General features: G+C 46.7%; 2 protein-coding genes across 2 annotated transcripts; one reads left to right on the forward strand and one right to left on the reverse strand.

Moving 5' to 3' along the window:
* The first annotated feature begins 565 nt into the window (after positions 1-565).
* LOC137147210 (olfactory receptor 51G2-like) lies at positions 566-1501 on the forward strand. The gene has a single exon (XM_067539103.1). The coding sequence runs from the start codon at positions 566-568 to the stop codon at positions 1499-1501; it is 936 nt and encodes a 311-aa protein (XP_067395204.1).
* Positions 1502-14464: 12963 nt separating this feature from the next.
* LOC137147211 (olfactory receptor 51G2-like) lies at positions 14465-15400 on the reverse strand. The gene has a single exon (XM_067539104.1). It carries the CDS (start codon positions 15398-15400, stop codon positions 14465-14467), a length of 936 nt encoding a protein of 311 aa, XP_067395205.1.
* Positions 15401-18443: the final 3043 nt, after the last annotated feature.

Genomic DNA, 18443 nt, shown 5'->3' on the forward strand with positions numbered 1-18443 from the left:
GGACTGGAGGTTGATGTGGGGAACCAGAAAATCCAATTACAGTAGTGAGGGTTTTTTTAAATAGCTTGAGAGGGTCATAAAACTTCCTGATTTACATCATAAAATATGTCTAATTAGTGTGTTTCAGGAGGAATTTTCCCCTGGGAGCAGGTTATCTCATAGCTGTCTGTTGTACGGCTTCTTCTTCCTTCCTCTGAAACTTCTATTCCTAGCCACAGGAAAAAGGACTAAATGCATTATAGGTCTGATCCAATCTGGCATTTGCTATCGGTGGTGTACATAAGAATATAGGAACGGCCACACAGAGTCAGAGCAATGGTCCATCTAGCGCAGGATCCTGTCTAAGCACAGGGCCAATGCCAGAAGCTTGAGAGGGAATGAACAGAACAGGTAATCATCATGTGTAAATCCAAGACTACGTTTTTGTTTATCTTCCTTCACCTTCTGGAAGACTCTAGTCATGCACTGAGAACAGAATGATGTCTTGTTCGATATTATATAGTCTCCTGTTACTTTTCCTTTCAGGGAGTGAAGTTCAAAACTCCTCGGGCCTACCCAGTGCATCATGTCAGCTGTCAATGGCACCAAATTCCAACCTGCAGTGTTCTTTCTCAGCGGAATACCTGGGCTGGAAGACATCCAGGTCTGGATTTCCATCCCCATCTGCTTAATGTACATTATTTCGATATTAGGAAATTCACTCATTCTGTTCATTACAATAACAGATCCAACCCTCCATGAGCCCATGTACATTTTCCTTTCCATGTTGGCCATCACAGACCTTGGCTTATCGTTATCCACCGTACCAACAACACTGGGCATATTCTGGTTTCACTCTAGGGAGATCAGCCACGATGCCTGTTTTGCCCAGCTGTTCTTCATCCACTCGCTTACGTTCATTGAATCCTCCGTGCTCTTGTTCATGGCCTTTGACCGATTTATTGCAATCTGTAACCCGCTTAGATATGCTTCCATCTTAACCCCTCCGAGAGTAGCTAAGATGGGACTGGTGTCTCTGCTAAGAGCGGTGGCCCTAATATTCCCACTCCCCATTCTCCTGAAACAGCACCAATACTGTAAGGACAACATCCTCTCCCATTCATTCTGCCTGCACCAGGAAGTCATGACGATGGCTTGTTCAGATTTCAGAGTCAACATCATCTATGGCTTCTTTTTAACAGTCTCTTCACTGGGGTTGGACTTGCTGCTCATTCTCCTATCCTACGTGATGATCCTTAAATCAGTTCTGAGCATTGCATCTCACGTAGAGCGCCTCAAGGCCCTGAACACCTGCGTCTCCCACGTCTGTGTCGTCCTTCTCTTCTACACACCAGAGATTGCCTTAGCTGTGATATATAGATTTGTGAAGAACTTTTCTCCGATATTTCCGATTGTCCTGGGCAGCGTCTATATGCTGGTCCCGCCCCTGATGAACCCAATAGTGTATAGCGTGAAAACACAAGCAATTCGTGTGAGGATAATCAGAGTATTCGTCAAGTGAAGGGTCAGTTCATCACCCAGTTCTAGAGAATCAACCCCCTGTAACTGGCTCCTTGGTATCCCCGCTGTGCACAGCACAGGGGGCAGCTCTGAGGCAGCGAGAATCCAGCTGGTCCAGCTAGTAGGTTGGTCCTGTGATTTGGGCTCTGACCTGAGGGTCAAGGTCGCAGGTCACACAGGGAGTCTGTGCCAGAGTTTGGAATTTTGTGTGTGTTGCCTAAATCCTGGTGCCCTGCCTTACCCACAAGACCCTCCCTCCTTTTCACAGCCACAGGATGATAGCAGAATGTCACAACCTGGAATTAAACAAGATCAAAACTCTTCTACGTTTTCTTCTGCTGTTGCACACAGCTGTGTATGTTCCTGTCATATCTGAAAACGTCCATTCCTTTTGTTGAATCCTCCAAATCTCCTAAGCAACAGCAGCTTGTGGCCTGAATTTCCACGAGTTCATTGCGCATAGTTAAAATAAAATACTAAATGATCAAGCTCACTCGAGTGTCATGGATTCAAGGTTTAGAGCAGAATGTATTATTATTTTTCAGTCTTTGCCAGGGCCAAATTGTGCCTGGGGATGTGAAGCACACAAAGCAGAACATGATCCCTGGACACTTACAGGCTAAAATAGTCACTTTGATCTGGAATCTGGTGCATTTTTCAGCAGAAAACCCATTGCGCAGCTGATGGGCCTGGAGTTGGCTGGGACCCAGCAGTTGGCTATACAGAGATCCTTCAACCGGGGTTTAATAATAAAACCTCGCTCTGATAGACCAATTGTAATATGTGTGCACAGGACCAGATGGTATTTACCCAAGTGTTCTGAAGGAACGCAAAAGTGAAATTGCAGAACTACTAACTGCTTCTGTACCAGATGACTGGGGATAGCTATTGTGATGCCCATTTTTAAAGAAGGCTCCCTACTCCCAGAGGTGATCCCGGCAATTATAGGCCAGTAAGTCTAACTTCGGTACCAGGTAAACTGGTTGAAACTATGGTAAAGTATTATTAGACACATCAATAAACACAATTTGTTGGGGAAGAGTCAACATGGTTTTTGTAAAGGGAAATCATGCATCACCAATCTACTAGAATTCTTTGAGGGAGTCAACAAGCACTTGGAAAAGAATGATCCAGTGGCTATAGTGTATTTAGATTTTCAGAAGCCTTTGACAAGTTCCCTCACCAAAGGTTCTTAAACAAATTAAGCTGTCATGGGAAGGTCCTTTCCTGGATCAATAACTGGATAAAATATAGGAAATAAAGGGTAGGAATAAATAGCCAGTTTTCAGAATAGAGAGCGGTAAATAGAGGTGTCCACCAGGGTCTGTACTGGAATCAATCCTGTTCAACAAATTCATAAATGATTCTGGAAAAGGGGTAACCAGGGAGGTGCAAAAATCTGCACATGATACAAAATACTCAAGATAGTTAATTCGAAGATTTACAAAGGGATCTCACAAATCTGGGCAACAGGGCAAGAATATGGCAGATAACATTCAATGTGATAAATGCAAAGGAATGCACACTGGAAAACATAATCTCAACTGTACATATAAAATGATGGGGTCTAAATTAGCTGTTTCCACTCAAGAAAGAGATCTTGGAGTCTTTGTGGATAGTTCTCTGAAAACAGACACTCACTGTGCAGCAGCCGTCAAAAAAGCTACAAGAATGTTCATAATCATGAGGAAAAGGATATATAATAAGACAGAAAATATCATAATGCCACTCTATGAACCCATCGTTCGCCCGCATCTTGAACACTGTGTGCCGTTCTGGTCACCCATCTGAAAAAAGATATATTTGAATGAGAAATAGGACAGAGAAGGGTGACAAAAATTATTAGGGGGATGAAACAGCATTTAAATAAGGAGAGATTAATAAGACTAGGCTTATTAATAGGTTGTGCTAGAGATCTATAAAATCATGACTGGTGTGGAGAAAGAGACTAAGAAAGTGTTATTTATCACATAACACGAGAGCCAGGGGTCACCCAATGAAGTTAATGGGAAGCAGGATTATTTTCTTTAAAGGGAAGATCAATGGCAGGCAGCCTGTGGGACTCGTTGCCAGGGAATGTTGTGAAGGACAAAAGTATAACTGGGCCCAGAAAAGGATTACAAAGGTTCATGGAGGACAGGTCCATCGATGGCTATCAGTCAAGCTAGTCAGGGAGGCAGCCCCATGCTCTGGGTGTCTCTAAACCTCTGACTGCCAGAAGCTGGATCTAGGAGACAGGGTATGGATCAATCTCTAAATTGCCCTGTTCTGCTTACTCCCTCTGAAGCATCTGGAACTGGCCACTGTCGGCAGACAGGATGCTGGGCTCCATGGACCATTGGTCTCACCCAATATGGCCGTTCTTGTGTTCTTAGATTTTTCCATGGATGGATGGGTCGCCACAGACAGGCCATTTCCAGGAGCTCCCTCTGCCATAGAGCCAGCATAGCCCCTCCCAGCAGAGGTCCCAGGGCTGCTCAGTACGGGAAGGTGACGGGGTGCTAGTGCTTACACCTAGGGGTCCAGTAACACAAGTGACAGAGGCTCATGGTTTGAGTTAGAGCTGGGCTGGAAAACAGAGGGTTTTCACCACCCAACAAATTTTAATTCACAGTAAAATGTTTCCTTTTCCTCCATTTTTATGGGTGGATTTTCTTAGAAAATTGATAATTTTTCGCTGACAACTCAGTTGCCATGGGGCAACTGACAGGAGGAAGAAAGGAGAACAGCAGAATATGGACCCTAGATTTCAGAAAAGCTGACTTTGACTCCCTCAGGGAGCTCATGGGCGGGATCCACTGCCTAGCTAATATGAGAGGGAAAGGAATCCAAGAGAGTTGGCTGTATTTTAAAGAAACCTTATTGAGGGCGCAGGAACAAACCATCCCGATGTGCAGAAAGAATAGCAAATATGGTAGGTGAACAGTTTGGCTAAACAAAGAAGTCTCCAGTGACCTGAAGCACAAAAAAAGTGGGAGCTTTGTAGATGACTAGGGAGGAGTATAAACATACTGCTCAAGCATGCACTTAGAACAAAAGAATCCCATGCACTGCTACAGAGTGGGGACCGATTGGCTAGGTAGTTCTGTTTAAATCCCCATGCGGGTTACAGTGGACAAGAAGCTGGATATGAGTCAGAAGTGTGCCCTGGTTGCCAAGAAGGCTAACAGCATATTGGGCTGCATTAGTAGGAGCATTGCCAGCAGATCAAGGGAAGTGATTATGCCCCTCTATTTGTCACTGGTGAGGACACATCTGGCGTATTGTATCCAGTTTTGGGCCCCTCACTACAGGAAGAATGTGGACAAATTGGAGAGAGTCCAGCAGAGAGCAACAAAAATAATGAGGGGGCTGGAGCACATGACTTATGATGTGAGGCTGAGGGAACTAGGCTTGCTTAGTCTCTGAAGAATGAGGTGGGATTTAATAGTGGCCTTTAACTACCTGAAAGGGGGTTCCAGGGAAGATGGAGCTAGGCTGTTCTCAGTGGTGGCAGATGGCAGAACAAGGAGCAATGGTCTCAAGTTGCAGTGGGGGAGGTCTAGGTTGGATATTAGGAAACTCTTTTTCACTAGGAGGGTGGTGAAGCACTGGAATGGGTTACCTAGGAAGGTGATGGAATCTCCATCTGTAGGCCGCAGAAGATGTTTGTGATGCGTTGGACAGAGATAGGGGCTTGACGGGTCTGGTCAGAACCGGTTTGATAAGAGGCACTACTCGGCCTGGTAAACAGCCTGTGCAAGGCCCTGGGAATTTGTTTGTGGTGCCAAAAGAGGAGGAAAGTTAGGAAGCAAGGTCAGGTGCTGTAAATTAGCCAATGCTTGCTGCTTCCTAGAGAATGCTGTATAAAAGCTTATAATGGAAACTGCGCAATGAGACTCGGCCATGAATCCACTTGGCTTGCATGGCAAAATCACCCGGCAACCTGCTTCGCAGTGTGCCCTAGAGTGTCCCGTTGCTGTTTGGAGCGTAAGCCATGATTAAAGATAATTGTACCTACCTGGTGTGGGCGTGTTTTTATTCCTCACCTGGTATCCAGAACCTGCAGGCAGCTGTGAGCAGCGGTGCCTGGCATAACAACTGGCGTCACGAACAGGATACCGGGGAAGGAAGCATGCTGTTGTTTGGGACAAAGGCACAAAAGGGAGGGTGTCAGCCGCATTCCCGGGAGGCCCAGTACCGGTATGTGGTCACCCGTGTCTGAAAAGGTCAGTCGGTGGGCTGCGCCGACTGCATTGCCAGAGCTTGAGATTGTGGGGGCCGTTACGCCGGTTGCGCTGGCAAGGGCCATGGACGAGCTCCAGCTGGAAAAAAGAGGGTGGACGGAGCGGAAGGCAGTGGGGGTGCAGGGATGGCTGCTGCTGACCGCGCTACACACCCTAGAGGACCGACGCAGAGAAATGGAGAAGGGGGTGCAGGAGCTCTGGGCTGATCTGGACGCTGCAAGGGAAAACCCCAGCTAACCACAGCCATTGTGAATCCCTGTTTAAAGGGTTAAAGAATGTGTTACTGTCAGCCTGGAATTTGAAATGATTTTACAAGGTTAATTGGTTGTTCCCCCCGCCACACACTTGCATTTCTGTTAACAAGCTCTGAGAACCAGAAGGAATTTTGGATACATTTCAAATGTTAAAAGTTATGGCATCCAAGAATAATGTAATGAAGTTTAAGTATAGTAAATGAAAGGCAAAGTAAGTGATTCAAAAGAAAGAGAAGTAGCTTTGGTAGAAGCTAATACTACAAAAGTTGAAGGGAATTAAACGGTTAAGAGATGTGGAAATGTTTAAAGGTAATAGTTGTGGAACTATGCAGAGGGTGATAGTGTTATCAAAGGAAAGTTCTTGGTTTAATGATTTGGTTTTGTGAGTAAATTAACCCTTTGGATACTTCCAGGCTTCATAAAATGCAATAGCTTTTCAAAAACAAAGTTATGACTGTGAAAAAGTCAGCCGGGCACAGGAAAGTACGGAGATAATCCCTATGTTTTGTTTGCAATTAACAAGAAAATTTGTGAAAGAAAGAAGTGTTTTAAGTAATGATTTGCCACCCTCAAAAGGGGGTAGAAAAATGGTTTTTTTTGTAGTTTAGGAAAAGTGGGCAGCCCAGTGTGGTGCTGTGAGAATGCTGGAAAGAATAGAAAAAAATAAAGAAGGGGGAGTTGGGGATGAAGGAGAGGGAACCCACCCTGTCAGCCCCGCCCCCACAACGAGCCTGAGCAATCCTTGTACCCAGGGTTGATTTAATGAAGGACCCCAAGCCCGCTGGTATGAAGGGGTGGCGGGTCCCCCTGCAGGCATTGCAGTACGAGCTTACACCATAGGGCCCTGGTGCCTTTATGTATTGCTGCTTATTTATTGGAAAAAAGGGAGAAACCCCCACCGGGTCATGGCCCTTGTAGACATGGGGGATGAGATGACACTGGTCCACAGGAACCCCAGCCGGTTCCCGGGGGCGCAGGTTGCAGTGGATGGATATAGGGGAGCCCAGATAGAGGCTAAGCCAGATTGATTGTGGCTTGCCAGAGGTGATGCCCCCCCCCCCCTCGTTGGCTGTTGTTCTGGTGTTTATGATCCCAGAGTATATTGTAGGAATAGATCTCCTGTTTGGAAGAGAAGTGGATATAGATTGGGGGGGCGGGTTAGTTTTGGCAGCCCGGGAGCATCAGGGCCATGAAGGTGCACGCCAAATGGACCCCATTGGTAGTACCTCCCTCCCTTCTCCAGTGCACACCCCCCAGTATTGGTTGCCGGAGGGGGACATAAGGAAATAGAAGAGACTATTGCAGAGCTGTTGCAGGTAGGGATCTTACGCCCTGCCACCAGCCCATACAATAGTCCAGTGTGGCCCGTGCACAGGCCTGATGGGTTCTGGAGAATGACAGTGGACTATTGGAATTTGAACAAGCATGCGCCGCTGCTAAGCGCAGCTGTCCCTGATATCATCACTATTGTGGAGCAGATGACTCAAGAGGCGGGGCAGTGGTACGCCGTGATAGACTTGGCTAATGTGTTCTTTTCCATTCCCCTGACCCCGGAGAGCCAAGCCATGGACTGGTGTCTCGGGACTTGGAAATGGAGCTCCCACCCACCACGAAGGGAGTGAGATGTTTCTATTACATAGATGACATCCTGTTGCCAGGGGATGACCCAGAGGGGGTCCGGCAGACCCTGGACCAGACGGTGCACTACCTGAGAGAAAGGCGGTGGGAGATTAACTCCGAGAAGGTACAGGGCCCAGCCCGAGAGGTAACATTCCTGGGCATGATCCAGCGGGGGCCCCAACGAGTGATCCCCCAGAAAGTTTTGAAAACTGTGGTGGACCTGAAGGCTCCCACGTCAATACAGGAGGCACAAGCCTTCAGAAGCCTGCTGGGCTTCTGGTGCCCGTTCATCCCACATTTAGGTCTGCAGTTACGGCCCATTTATCGTGGCACGAAAAAGAAAGCTGTATTTGAGTGGGGACCTGTGCAGCAGACTGCCTTTGAAGCAGCCAAGGAGGCACTCCTCCAGTATGAAGCATTAGGACACCTTGTGGAGGGTCGGCCATTTGAATTAGATGTGCTGGCTCAGGACGGGGCAGCCTCCTAGAGCCTCTGGCAGTGCCAAGCCGGGCACCAAGTACCTATAGGATTTTGGTCCAAGAAGTGGAGGGGGGCTCAGCGGATCATTACACCCTGTTAGAGCAATAGATAGCCGCTGTGTATCAGGCCCTCCTAGAAACTGAGAGACTGACCAAGGCAGCCCCTGTGGCTGTGCGTACACAGCTACCCCTTGTGGGATGGGTGAACGACCGAGGCCTGGGAGCATGTACAGGGGTGGCACAGAGCCAAAGGCTTTTCAAGTGGAAACTTTATCTGCAAGAGAGGGCCCACCTTAGGGGGGAAGCACCATTCGACACTCAGTAGCACCTGATGGGTGGCGTTCAGTTTGAAGCTGATACTGAACAAACAGCCCAGTGCTAGAGAAAGCCCCCTTCGAAGAGGCCCCCTCGACCCGCTCGAACTTCTCTCAGAGGGGGAGCAGGCTAAAGCCTGGTTCACGGATGGATGGCCCTGCCGCTTACAAGAAGGAGCAGTGCCTCTGGCGTGCTGTTGCATACCGACCAGGAGAGGACACCATCATCTACGTGGAAGGGACCGAAGCATCCAGCCAGTATGTGGGGCTAAAAGCAGTTGAGCTAGCCTTACTGGACGAAAAAGAAGGCCCCACGCACATTTATACAGACAGCTGGGCCGCTTATAAGGATCTGACCCAATGGAGCCCACTGTGGGGGGAACACCAATGGAAAATTCAGGGACGGCCAGTCTGGGGTGGGGGAGAGCTCTGGGAAGGACTGTGGCAAGCAGCACAAAAGAAACAGATTTTTATTGGACATGTTGACACCCACCAAAAGGGGGGCCGGTCAGCCCATCTAGCTAATCAAGAAGCTGATCAGCTGGCAGCAGTAAGAATGCTTGAGCCAGTTACGGAAGCTCCGGCCCACTGGGCACACGAACAAGGAGGCCAGAGAAGAATGGAGGCCACCATGCAGTGTGACCATCAGCGAGGCATCACAACAAACTGGGATGTGATTCAGACAGTGCTGGAGAACTGCCCAGTGTGCACAACTGTGCGAATACAACCTTGGATGAAGCACCCCGCTGGGTCCCTAATGCGAGGGACCCGTCCGGGCCAAGTGTAGCTAGTGGATTTCATCGGACCACTACCAGTGGAAAATCGTAAACAGCATGCTTTGACCATGGTAGACACCTTTTCTGGAGTTCTGCAGTTATATCCAGTGGCAAGGGCCACCCAGCAAGCCACCATAGATGGAGTGAGCCAGTTGATTAAGATGAATGGAACCCCAGAGAAGGTACAAAGTGACCAAGGCTCCCATATTATTGGACAGACAATACAACAGTGGGCTGAAGATTTGAGAATCCAGTGGGTGCAGCACATACCGTATCACCCCCAAGCAGCGAGCCTGATCGAGTGATAAAATGACCCACTGAAGGAGCAAATAAAGAAGTTGACTCCAGACCACTCCTTGACGGGGTGGACAAAAGTTCTTGACCAAGCAGTGTTTATTTTGAATAATCAGCTGGTACAAGGCACCACACCTTACTAAAGACATGTGAACCCACCCACAGAGCCCAAAGTGTGAGTACTGTGGATGTGCAGTATGTCCCCCATGGCAACTTTGTCCATTTGAGTAACAGAGGGCAATGTAGGATTGGATTTAAGGAGCTCATTGCCGGAGATTTCATTAACCCCGGGCTCGAGACACCTAATCTGCACAGGGTTGGGTATGGAACTTCCTCATGGGTGCTATGGGCACATAGCACCCCATTCAAGTTTGGCACTACAGGGCATTGTGGTGTTGGATGCGGTGATTGACCCCGATTACAGGAGGGTAGTAAAGGTACTTTTACATAATCTTGGTCCCGCGACAGTTACCGTTCGCCGAATAGCCCAGCTGATATGTGAGCGATCCCTGACCCCTGAGGTAGTGGTGAATGAATGTTCAGGGCCCCCTACTACAAGGGGACTCGGCGGCTGTGGGAGTATGGGGCAAAAAGTATGGGTTCATACCCTAGGGAAAGCCCCAAAACAGGGGGAGATATTTGCTGAGGGCCCAAGGGATACATTTGCAAATTTGTTGAAAAATGATAACCAGCCTGTTTATGTCCCTACCACCAGATTATTCTCGTGAGCATGATCTGGGGAGAAACCCACGCGTGGCAACAATGATCAGCTTGCCAGCAGGGTCCACATCTCGTCTATGCCACGTGCAGCCTGACGGCCTCCCATCTGAACGCTACAATGAACCCGTGTGTCAATTGGACCACAATTTAAGGGGGCACCAGGACTAGGGTGTGTTGGCGGCAAACATCACCATGGACTGTAACTGGACTACCAGACGGAAACAGGGGCATATTTGGGTGGTGGGTGGAGCCTAAACACTTCTGGTGCCAGCACCACCTGTGCCAGGTCCACCTGCACATGGCAATTCCATGGTGAGATGATATTTAGTGCCCAATTTTTATGCTTCTCATTCAGATGGGAGCAAGGTTTTGGCTTTCCCAAGTAGAGTCCCACATGATTGATTCACAGGATTTTACGGTAAACGTGGCCCGTTGCACCCTTTGGCAATGAGGCTGGCTGTGCCCCCTATCTGGACGAGAATTGATCCCGTGTCTTCACCCTGTGCCTGGAGACTGTATGTGGCATCAATAGGTCATAAATGGCACCGATGTCTATCAACGTAGCCCGTTCTCGGCCTGCGTGGTTACAGCCAGCACAGTGAGGTGGTCATCTGGGCCAATTTATGTAGGGCCAGGGGTAGACTGCAGGGATGAAGTTATCTCCCTGATGGATCTTGACATGTGTCGAAGCTATACGCTCACTGCTTACGAGACCCAGGTACAGAATGTAAAGGTTACCCTACTACATCAATGGCTTGAGGAATATCATGTATTTCTTCCCCAAACCCACGAATTACAACTAAAAGGGCGATGAGGGCAGCACTTGTTTGCCTGAGCCGAGGCTTCGGCCAGGGTAGCAACAGTTGGAATGACAATTGACAGCCAAGGAGTGGTCCGCTCAGAATATCATGTCCAACTGTTAATAGTACATCATTGGTATGATATGTTTTTAAACTGGTCCCCTGTGGCCAGCAAGTTTTTAAATGCCCAATTGTACTTATGTTAGTGGTAATTGTAGTGGTTAGTATTTGGAATGTTTATGTTTGTTGCAGATTGAAGAAAGTAAACAGGAGTGTTTTGTATTTGCAGCACGTGACTTACAGTCAGACCATACCCGCCTCGCCAAGGGGTGGATTGTAGGCCGCGGAAGATGTTTGTGACGTGTTGGATAGAGATAGGGGCTTGACGGGTCTGGTCAGAACCGGTTTGATAAGAGGCGCTACTCGGCCTGATAAATGGCCTGTGCAAGGCCCTGGGAATTTGTTTGTGGTGCCAAAAGTTAGGAAGCAAGGTCAGGTGCTGTAAATTAGCCAATGCTTGCTGCTCCCTAGAGAATGCTGTATAAAAGCTTATAATGCAAACTGCGCAATGAGACTCGGCCATGAATCCACTTGGATTGCATGGCAGAATCCCCCGGCAGCCCGCTTCGCAGCGTGCCCTAGAATCTTCCGTTACTTTTTGGAACATAAGCCGTGATTGAAGATAGGTGTACCTACCTAGTGTGGGCGTGTTTTTATTCCTCACCTGGTATCCAGAACCTGCAGGCAGCTGTGAGCAGCGGTGCCTGGCAAAACACCATCCTTCAAGGTTTTTATGGTGCAGCTTGTCAAAGCCCTGGCTGGGATGATTTAGTTGACATTGGTCCTGTTTTGAGCTGGGGGTTGAACTAAATGATCTCTGTAATCTATAGGAGTAGCCCACTTGTTTGCATGTATATACTTTTCCTTATAAATTTAAGCATTTATTTTATTATAATAGAGTTATAGATTCATGTTAAAGTGTTATAGCTGTAATGCAAGATACCTACAGGCCACATCCTGTATGAAAAGCTAAGACCATTAGCATACATATGTTCGGGACCTTTGGCCCAGGTAAGTTATGATGAATTAAAGGATAAGTTATATGTATATATATATATATAGTTATAACCTTTACCCTAGATAAGTCAGGAGGCATCTAGACAGGGGGCCTCAGTTTATGCCCCAAGTAAACTTCACAGGTACACCACAAACAAAGCACAGAAATGGCCAGAAATAACAAAGGTGAGATGAGCAAAGAGTCTGGAAAGAATATGGATAGGTCATTAGTACACACGAACCTGCCAGCCTATAGAATACGTGTACCCTCTTAATTTGTGGGTGAAGAAGACACGTTTGGACTTAGAAGGAGGACCCATATTGTTCAGCATATAAAAGGGGCAAACCACATAAATCAGTGCTTGGTGCTTGTGTGGGTGCTTGTGCTTTCTTCTAGTAAGAATACGACTAATAGAATATTTACCAATAGGATAGATAACTTTACTTTGTCAGGACAGTTTCTTCTTAGTTTATACTTAGTATTAGTATGAGTGCTTTATAGCTCAGCTGCCTATCACTGCCTAGCTCTCACCTCCCAATCAAGTGTGGAGGAGTTGGACATCTCTCTACCAGGTCATCAAGGAAGGGTGTGAGTATATTCATCCGAGGCGTACAGCATATATATATATATTTAAAAGAAGACGGTAATCCTAATCATTATCCATTTGATTATTCATATGTCTATCATTCTCTGCTACCTCAATAAAAGTCTGTAAAACTATACATATTGGTTGTGAGCATTCCTCTTGTGCACTCCGGGGGTCCCTGTAAAAGTCTGTATAGCCTGACTTCGGGACTAGAATCTCATTGTCTTCTGATCAGATCCATTGGTGAGCCTATAACCGCACTTACATTACTAAACACCCAAAATGAGGCAACACCTGCTGGGATAACATCCAACGTGAATCTTCCATGATTCTATGATTCAATGCTCAGCTGCAGCTGCCTGGGTCCCCAAGAGAAATTGGAAGCTTTTTGTCTGCCTCTGCCTTGTAACAGCAATGAAGGTTGCACTGACTGAGTCTATGGCTGCACTCTGGGTATGGAAGGTCTAAACCTTCCACCCAGTCTGTGGCTGGAGTTTTGTGCCTCACAGCTACTCTAACCAGCCTTCCCTTCTCAGTCCAGCCCCCTCCATTCTCTACAACAGCCCCTTCAGCAGATGCTGTGGGCAGTGGCTTGTGTGACAGGCCCTCCGATGAACCTGTGCTCCCAGGGAGCTGGAGAGGGTCCTAGACTGGTCCCAGTACAGACCGTGGGGGACACCACTATTCACCTCTCTTCATTCTTAAAACTGGCCCTTTATTCCTACCCTTTGTTTCCTATCTTTTAACCAGACACTGACCAGGAAAAGACCTTCCGTCTTATTCCATGACAACTTAGTTTCCTTAAGGGCCTTTGGTGATGGAGCTTATCAAAGGCTTTCTGAAAATCTAAATACATTCTATCCACTGAATCAACCTTGTCCACGTGCTTCTTGACCTTCTCAAAGAATTCTAGTAGATTGGTCAGGCATGATTTCCCTTTACAAAAACCATGTTGACTCTTCCCCAATAAATTGTTTTTATCGATGTGTCTGATAATCCTTTACTATACTTTCAACCAGTTTGCCTGGTACTGAAGTTAGGCTTACTGGTCTATAACTGCCATGCTATATAAGAGCTAGGCTTTATTATTAAGCCCTGGGAGAGAGATCCCTGCATAGCTAACTGCTGGGTCCCATCCTACTCCCAGGCCCATCTACATGGGGCATGGCTTTGGTACTGCTGAATGCATCAGATACCAGATCAAATTGCCTATTTTAGCCGGTAAGTGCCCAGGGATCATGTCCTGTTTTGTGCACTTCACATCCTCAGGCATGCTCCTGGCCCTGGCAAAGACTGAAAAATAATAATAAATTCTGCTCTAAACCCAAACCCAGGACAATCGACTGTGCTTGATCTTTAAGTATTTTATTTAAATTATGCATAATTAACACGTGCAAATCCCAGCCACCATCAGCTATTGTTTAGGAGATTAGGAGGATTCAATAAAAGGATTAGACGTTTTTATGAGTGACAGGAAAATGCACAGCTGTGTGCAACAGGAGCACAAAAAGGTGAACAGTTTTCATCACTTTTAGTTCTAGGTCATGACTCTGTGCTCCTATCCTGTGGATGGGAAAAGGAAGGACTTTCATGTGGGTAAGGCAGGGCACCAGGGTTTACACAACTCACATTTAATTCCAAGCTCTGGCACCAACTCCATGTGTGACCCTGGACTTTGAGCCGCAGAGCAGTGCCCAAACCACAGGACCAGCCTCCCCGCAGGACCGGCTGGATTCCAAGCTGTGCCAGAGCTGCCTCCTGCGCTGGAGGGGGAGTGGAGATAGCAAGGACCAGTTAAAGGGGTTTGATTCTCTGGAGATGGGTGATGAACTGACCCTTCACTTGATGAAGACCCTTAATATCCTGGCATGAATGGGCTTGGTTTTCACGCTGTACACGATTGGATTCATCAGGGGTGGGACTAGCAAATAGACATCTCCCATGACAGTCTCAACCAAGGGAGAAGTGTTCTTCACAAATCTGTATATCACAGACAAGCCAATCTCTGGCGTGTAGAAGAGCAGGACGATGCAGACATGGGAGACGCAGGTGTTCAGGGCCTTGAGGCGCTCTACATGGGACGCGATGCTCAGCACTGTTTTGAGAATCATCACATAGGATAGGAGGATGAGCAGCAAGTCCAACCCCAGTGAAGAGAGTGTTACAAAGAAGCCATAGATGATGTCCACTGTGATATCTGAACAAGCCATCTTCATGACATCCGGGTGCAGGCAGTAGGAATGGGAGAGGATGTTGTCCTTACAGTATTGGTACTGTTTCAAGAGAATGGGGAATGGGAATATTAGGGCCACCGCTCTTAGCAGAGACACCAGTCCCATCTTGGCTATTCTCGGCTGGGTTAAGATGGAAGCATATCTCAGTGGGTTACAGATCGCAAGAAAGCGGTCAAAGGCCATGGACAAGAGCACGGAGGATTCAATGAACGTAAGCAAGTGGATGAAGGACAGCTGGACAAAACAGGCATCGTGGCTGATCTTCCTAGAGTTAAACCAGAATATGCCCAGTGTCGTCGGCATGGTGGATATCGATAAGCCAAGGTCTGTAACAGCCAACATGGAAAGGAAAATGTACATGGGCTCATGGAGGTTTGGATCTGTTTTTATAATGTACAGAATGAGTGAATTTGCTAATATGGAAATAACATACATTAAAAAGAAGGGGATAGAAATCCAGAGATGGACGTCTTCCTGCCCAGGTATTCCTCTGAGAAAGAACACTGCAGGTTGGAATTTGGTGCCATTGACAGCTGACATGATGCACTGGGCAGGTCTGAGGAGTTTTGAAAGTTACTTCCTGAAATGAAAAATAAGAGGAGACTAGATGATATTGAATAAGACATAATCTGCTCTCAGTGCAAGTCTAGAGACTTCCAGGAGCTCAAGAAAGATCAGTAAAAACATAATCTTGGATTTAAACTTGGTGATTATCTTTTGTGTTCATTCCCTGTGAAGCCCCTGGTATTGGCCACTGCTGGAAGACAAGATACTGGGCTAGATGGACCATTGCTTTGACCTGGTATGGCCGTCCTTAGGTGCATCACCGATAGGAGTATAGGCATTGCCAGACTGGATCAGACTTGTAGTCAGACCAGTGGCCAGTACCAGATGCTCTACAGGAAGCTAGAAGAAGCCGTGTAATAGCCAGCTATGTGATAACCTGCTCTCAGGGAAAGATTCCTCCTGACATGCGCTAGTTAGACCTATTTTATGGTGTAAATCAGGACGGTTTATAGGTATCCCAAGCTATTTTAAAAACACCTCACTACTGTAATTGGTTTTCTGGTTATACATATAAGCCTCCAGTCCCTCTTTGAATCCTACTAAACTCTTGGTCCCTTTGTTATCTTGTGGCTGTGCGTTCCACAGCCTCATTGAGCACTGTGTGATTTTACAATTGTGACCTTGCAAACGCATGGTGAATAGGTTGTTGTATTTATCTGTCCTGCACTGATGCTATTTATAAATGTGTTTCATTGCCTCATTATATTTTTTTAAATTTTCTCTGTTCCTGAGAGCCCAAATTACACCACTGTCTCTTTGCGGTACACAGGATAAATTCTTAGGGCTAGGTTATGAATTCAGGAACCTTAACTTGAACAGCATCTCTCCAGATTTACATGTGTAAATTAAATCAGAATCGGGCTCTATTAACTTTCACGTAACAAACGCTCTCGGTGATACATTGTGACCCCAAGAATCCCTCTAAGAGAAGGCGAATGTTTTGCCCAGCCAGTATTGACTGGATGCAGACAGGTCAATCATCAAAAAAGCTTCTCTTTATCCTCACAGGATCCCCATCCTCTCCTCATTCAAGTGTTCTGTAGATATTTGGCAACTCATAAGCTAACTCAGTCAATTCCTTCAGTTGATTGGGGAAGGGACTGGTGTCGTAAATGATGAATAGTGCACACACCAGTGTGACAGGTGCTGAGCAAGAACTGCTTAGTCTGCCCTCTGTCATGCCAGCTTCAGTTTAGGGACATAAATTGGAGCTGGCTGGAGAGAAAATTGTGCCATTAGAGAACCGGAGACAGCTGCCTGCCCTGTGAGCCTTGGGGGCTGCATTAAGTGCTGAGAGGAGGGAATCCAGGAAAGGGAGGCAGGAAGTGGAAGTAGAGCGATAGCTCCTCCCTTCTGGATGCAGACGCTAGAAGGGAAGTTTGGTATGGTGAAAAGGTGGTGCGAGTACAACCTGTAAATAAAACTACACCAGTGGTTCCTGAAACCGGGGGTCTCCTACTGACTTTGTAAACGCAGCAGAAGCAGAAGCAGGGCAGGCACTGAACACCTTGCTAAAACTGGTTTTGCACTAACATCCAGCTGAGTGTGCAAGTTACTTCAGTCATGGTCATGTAACTGGTGATGAGTTTAAATTTAAACCACTATCTGATCCCCTTGACTGCACTTCATCTCTACTCTTTGCTGACCAGCAGTTCTGTTGTCTCCTGACTTTTTGGAACTTCTTGCACAATTGGAGAAGAATTATTGTGTGCATAATTCTGAATGTAAATGTTAAAAAAAGCTTCCGGTCTCTTACCAGGAGACAGAATCATACAATTGTTCACTGAACAAAGAGTTAAAAGCACAAACTCATTGCAAACAGAATTTGGAATACCTCTGAAATGGTTTTCTAAAGCAAAAGGCGTTAAGTACTCAAGTTACTCCTGCTCCAACACCTCTGCTGCTGGCTTTCAATAGACATGCATGTAATGAAATTCTAGTAAGTATATTACAATGAAAGGTTTTGGCACAACATTTATAGAACTATACTTTATCACACACATGTAAACTTGTTCTTTCCCCTCGGATCTTCTTTCAGAGATATTGTCTCAGGTTAGAGTAGACCAGTACATTGTAACCCTGCACCTGTTACTCAGCTATGATGATGGTATGCGGGAAGTGGATTTCAAAGTGAAATGCATGAGTATTCATGGAAATCAAACTTCATTTCACACATGAAAGTCATTTATTGCTAACTCTCTCTGACTGTCTATCTACTGTATTCATAAAGCACACGCCACCCTGGAACGATATGGAGACAGACATGGAACTGAGCTGCCATTATTATGAATCAGTACCTTAAACCCAATTCTTGGGATGTTGATTTTATGGCTATGTAAGTTAAATATCGGGATGTGACCAGTATGGCTAGTCTTAGTTCAGTAGCAGGCTGCTGGAAAACAAGCAGGAAGGGAAACAATAGGTAAAGAAAATCCATCTCCCACTAAACACTTCAAGGAGGTTAAGAGACAATCCTTGAGCTTCAAGCTGTGAAGACCCCATTTCCGGGCTCCAGCCAAGTTACACAGCTTGTTCTGCCAGTGCTGGGAGTCTGTCCAGAGGTGGAGCAGCTGGTGCTGAGAAGCTCCTCAGACTGACAGACACACAGACACCACTGGGGAAGTCAGAAAATGCTCAGCCTGCCTGGGTGCCCATCACAGGGGGAGGACTTGAGAGAGATGAACAGACTGTTGTTTTAAAACCTGTTTATTCTCTCATGTGATGCTTTATTCCTACTGTTCAAATTAAATAATACTTGGTTTAGGAAGGCTGACTAGTCACTCTTCTCACCATAGGTCAGAGACTCGTAAAAGGGAAGAAGCCCAGGTGCCAAACCCAGGTGGACATGCAGAGCAAGCCCATTTGATCCACAGTGTGCCGTGACCCAGGACCCAGTCTGAGGGTGGGAGAATGGCAGGATTCTACCCTGGAGAGGGAAAGAGACGAGGCTGACATCTGGCACTCAGAGACCAGAGAGGGGGCAGATATGCAGGTAGCCCTGTAATTGTGTAGGGCA

The sequence above is a fragment of the Emydura macquarii genome, unplaced genomic scaffold (genome assembly GCF_026122565.2).
Source record: "Emydura macquarii macquarii isolate MOO-44397 ecotype Brisbane River unplaced genomic scaffold, CSIRO-AGI_Emac_v2 contig_522, whole genome shotgun sequence".
NCBI lineage: Eukaryota > Metazoa > Chordata > Testudines > Chelidae > Emydura > Emydura macquarii.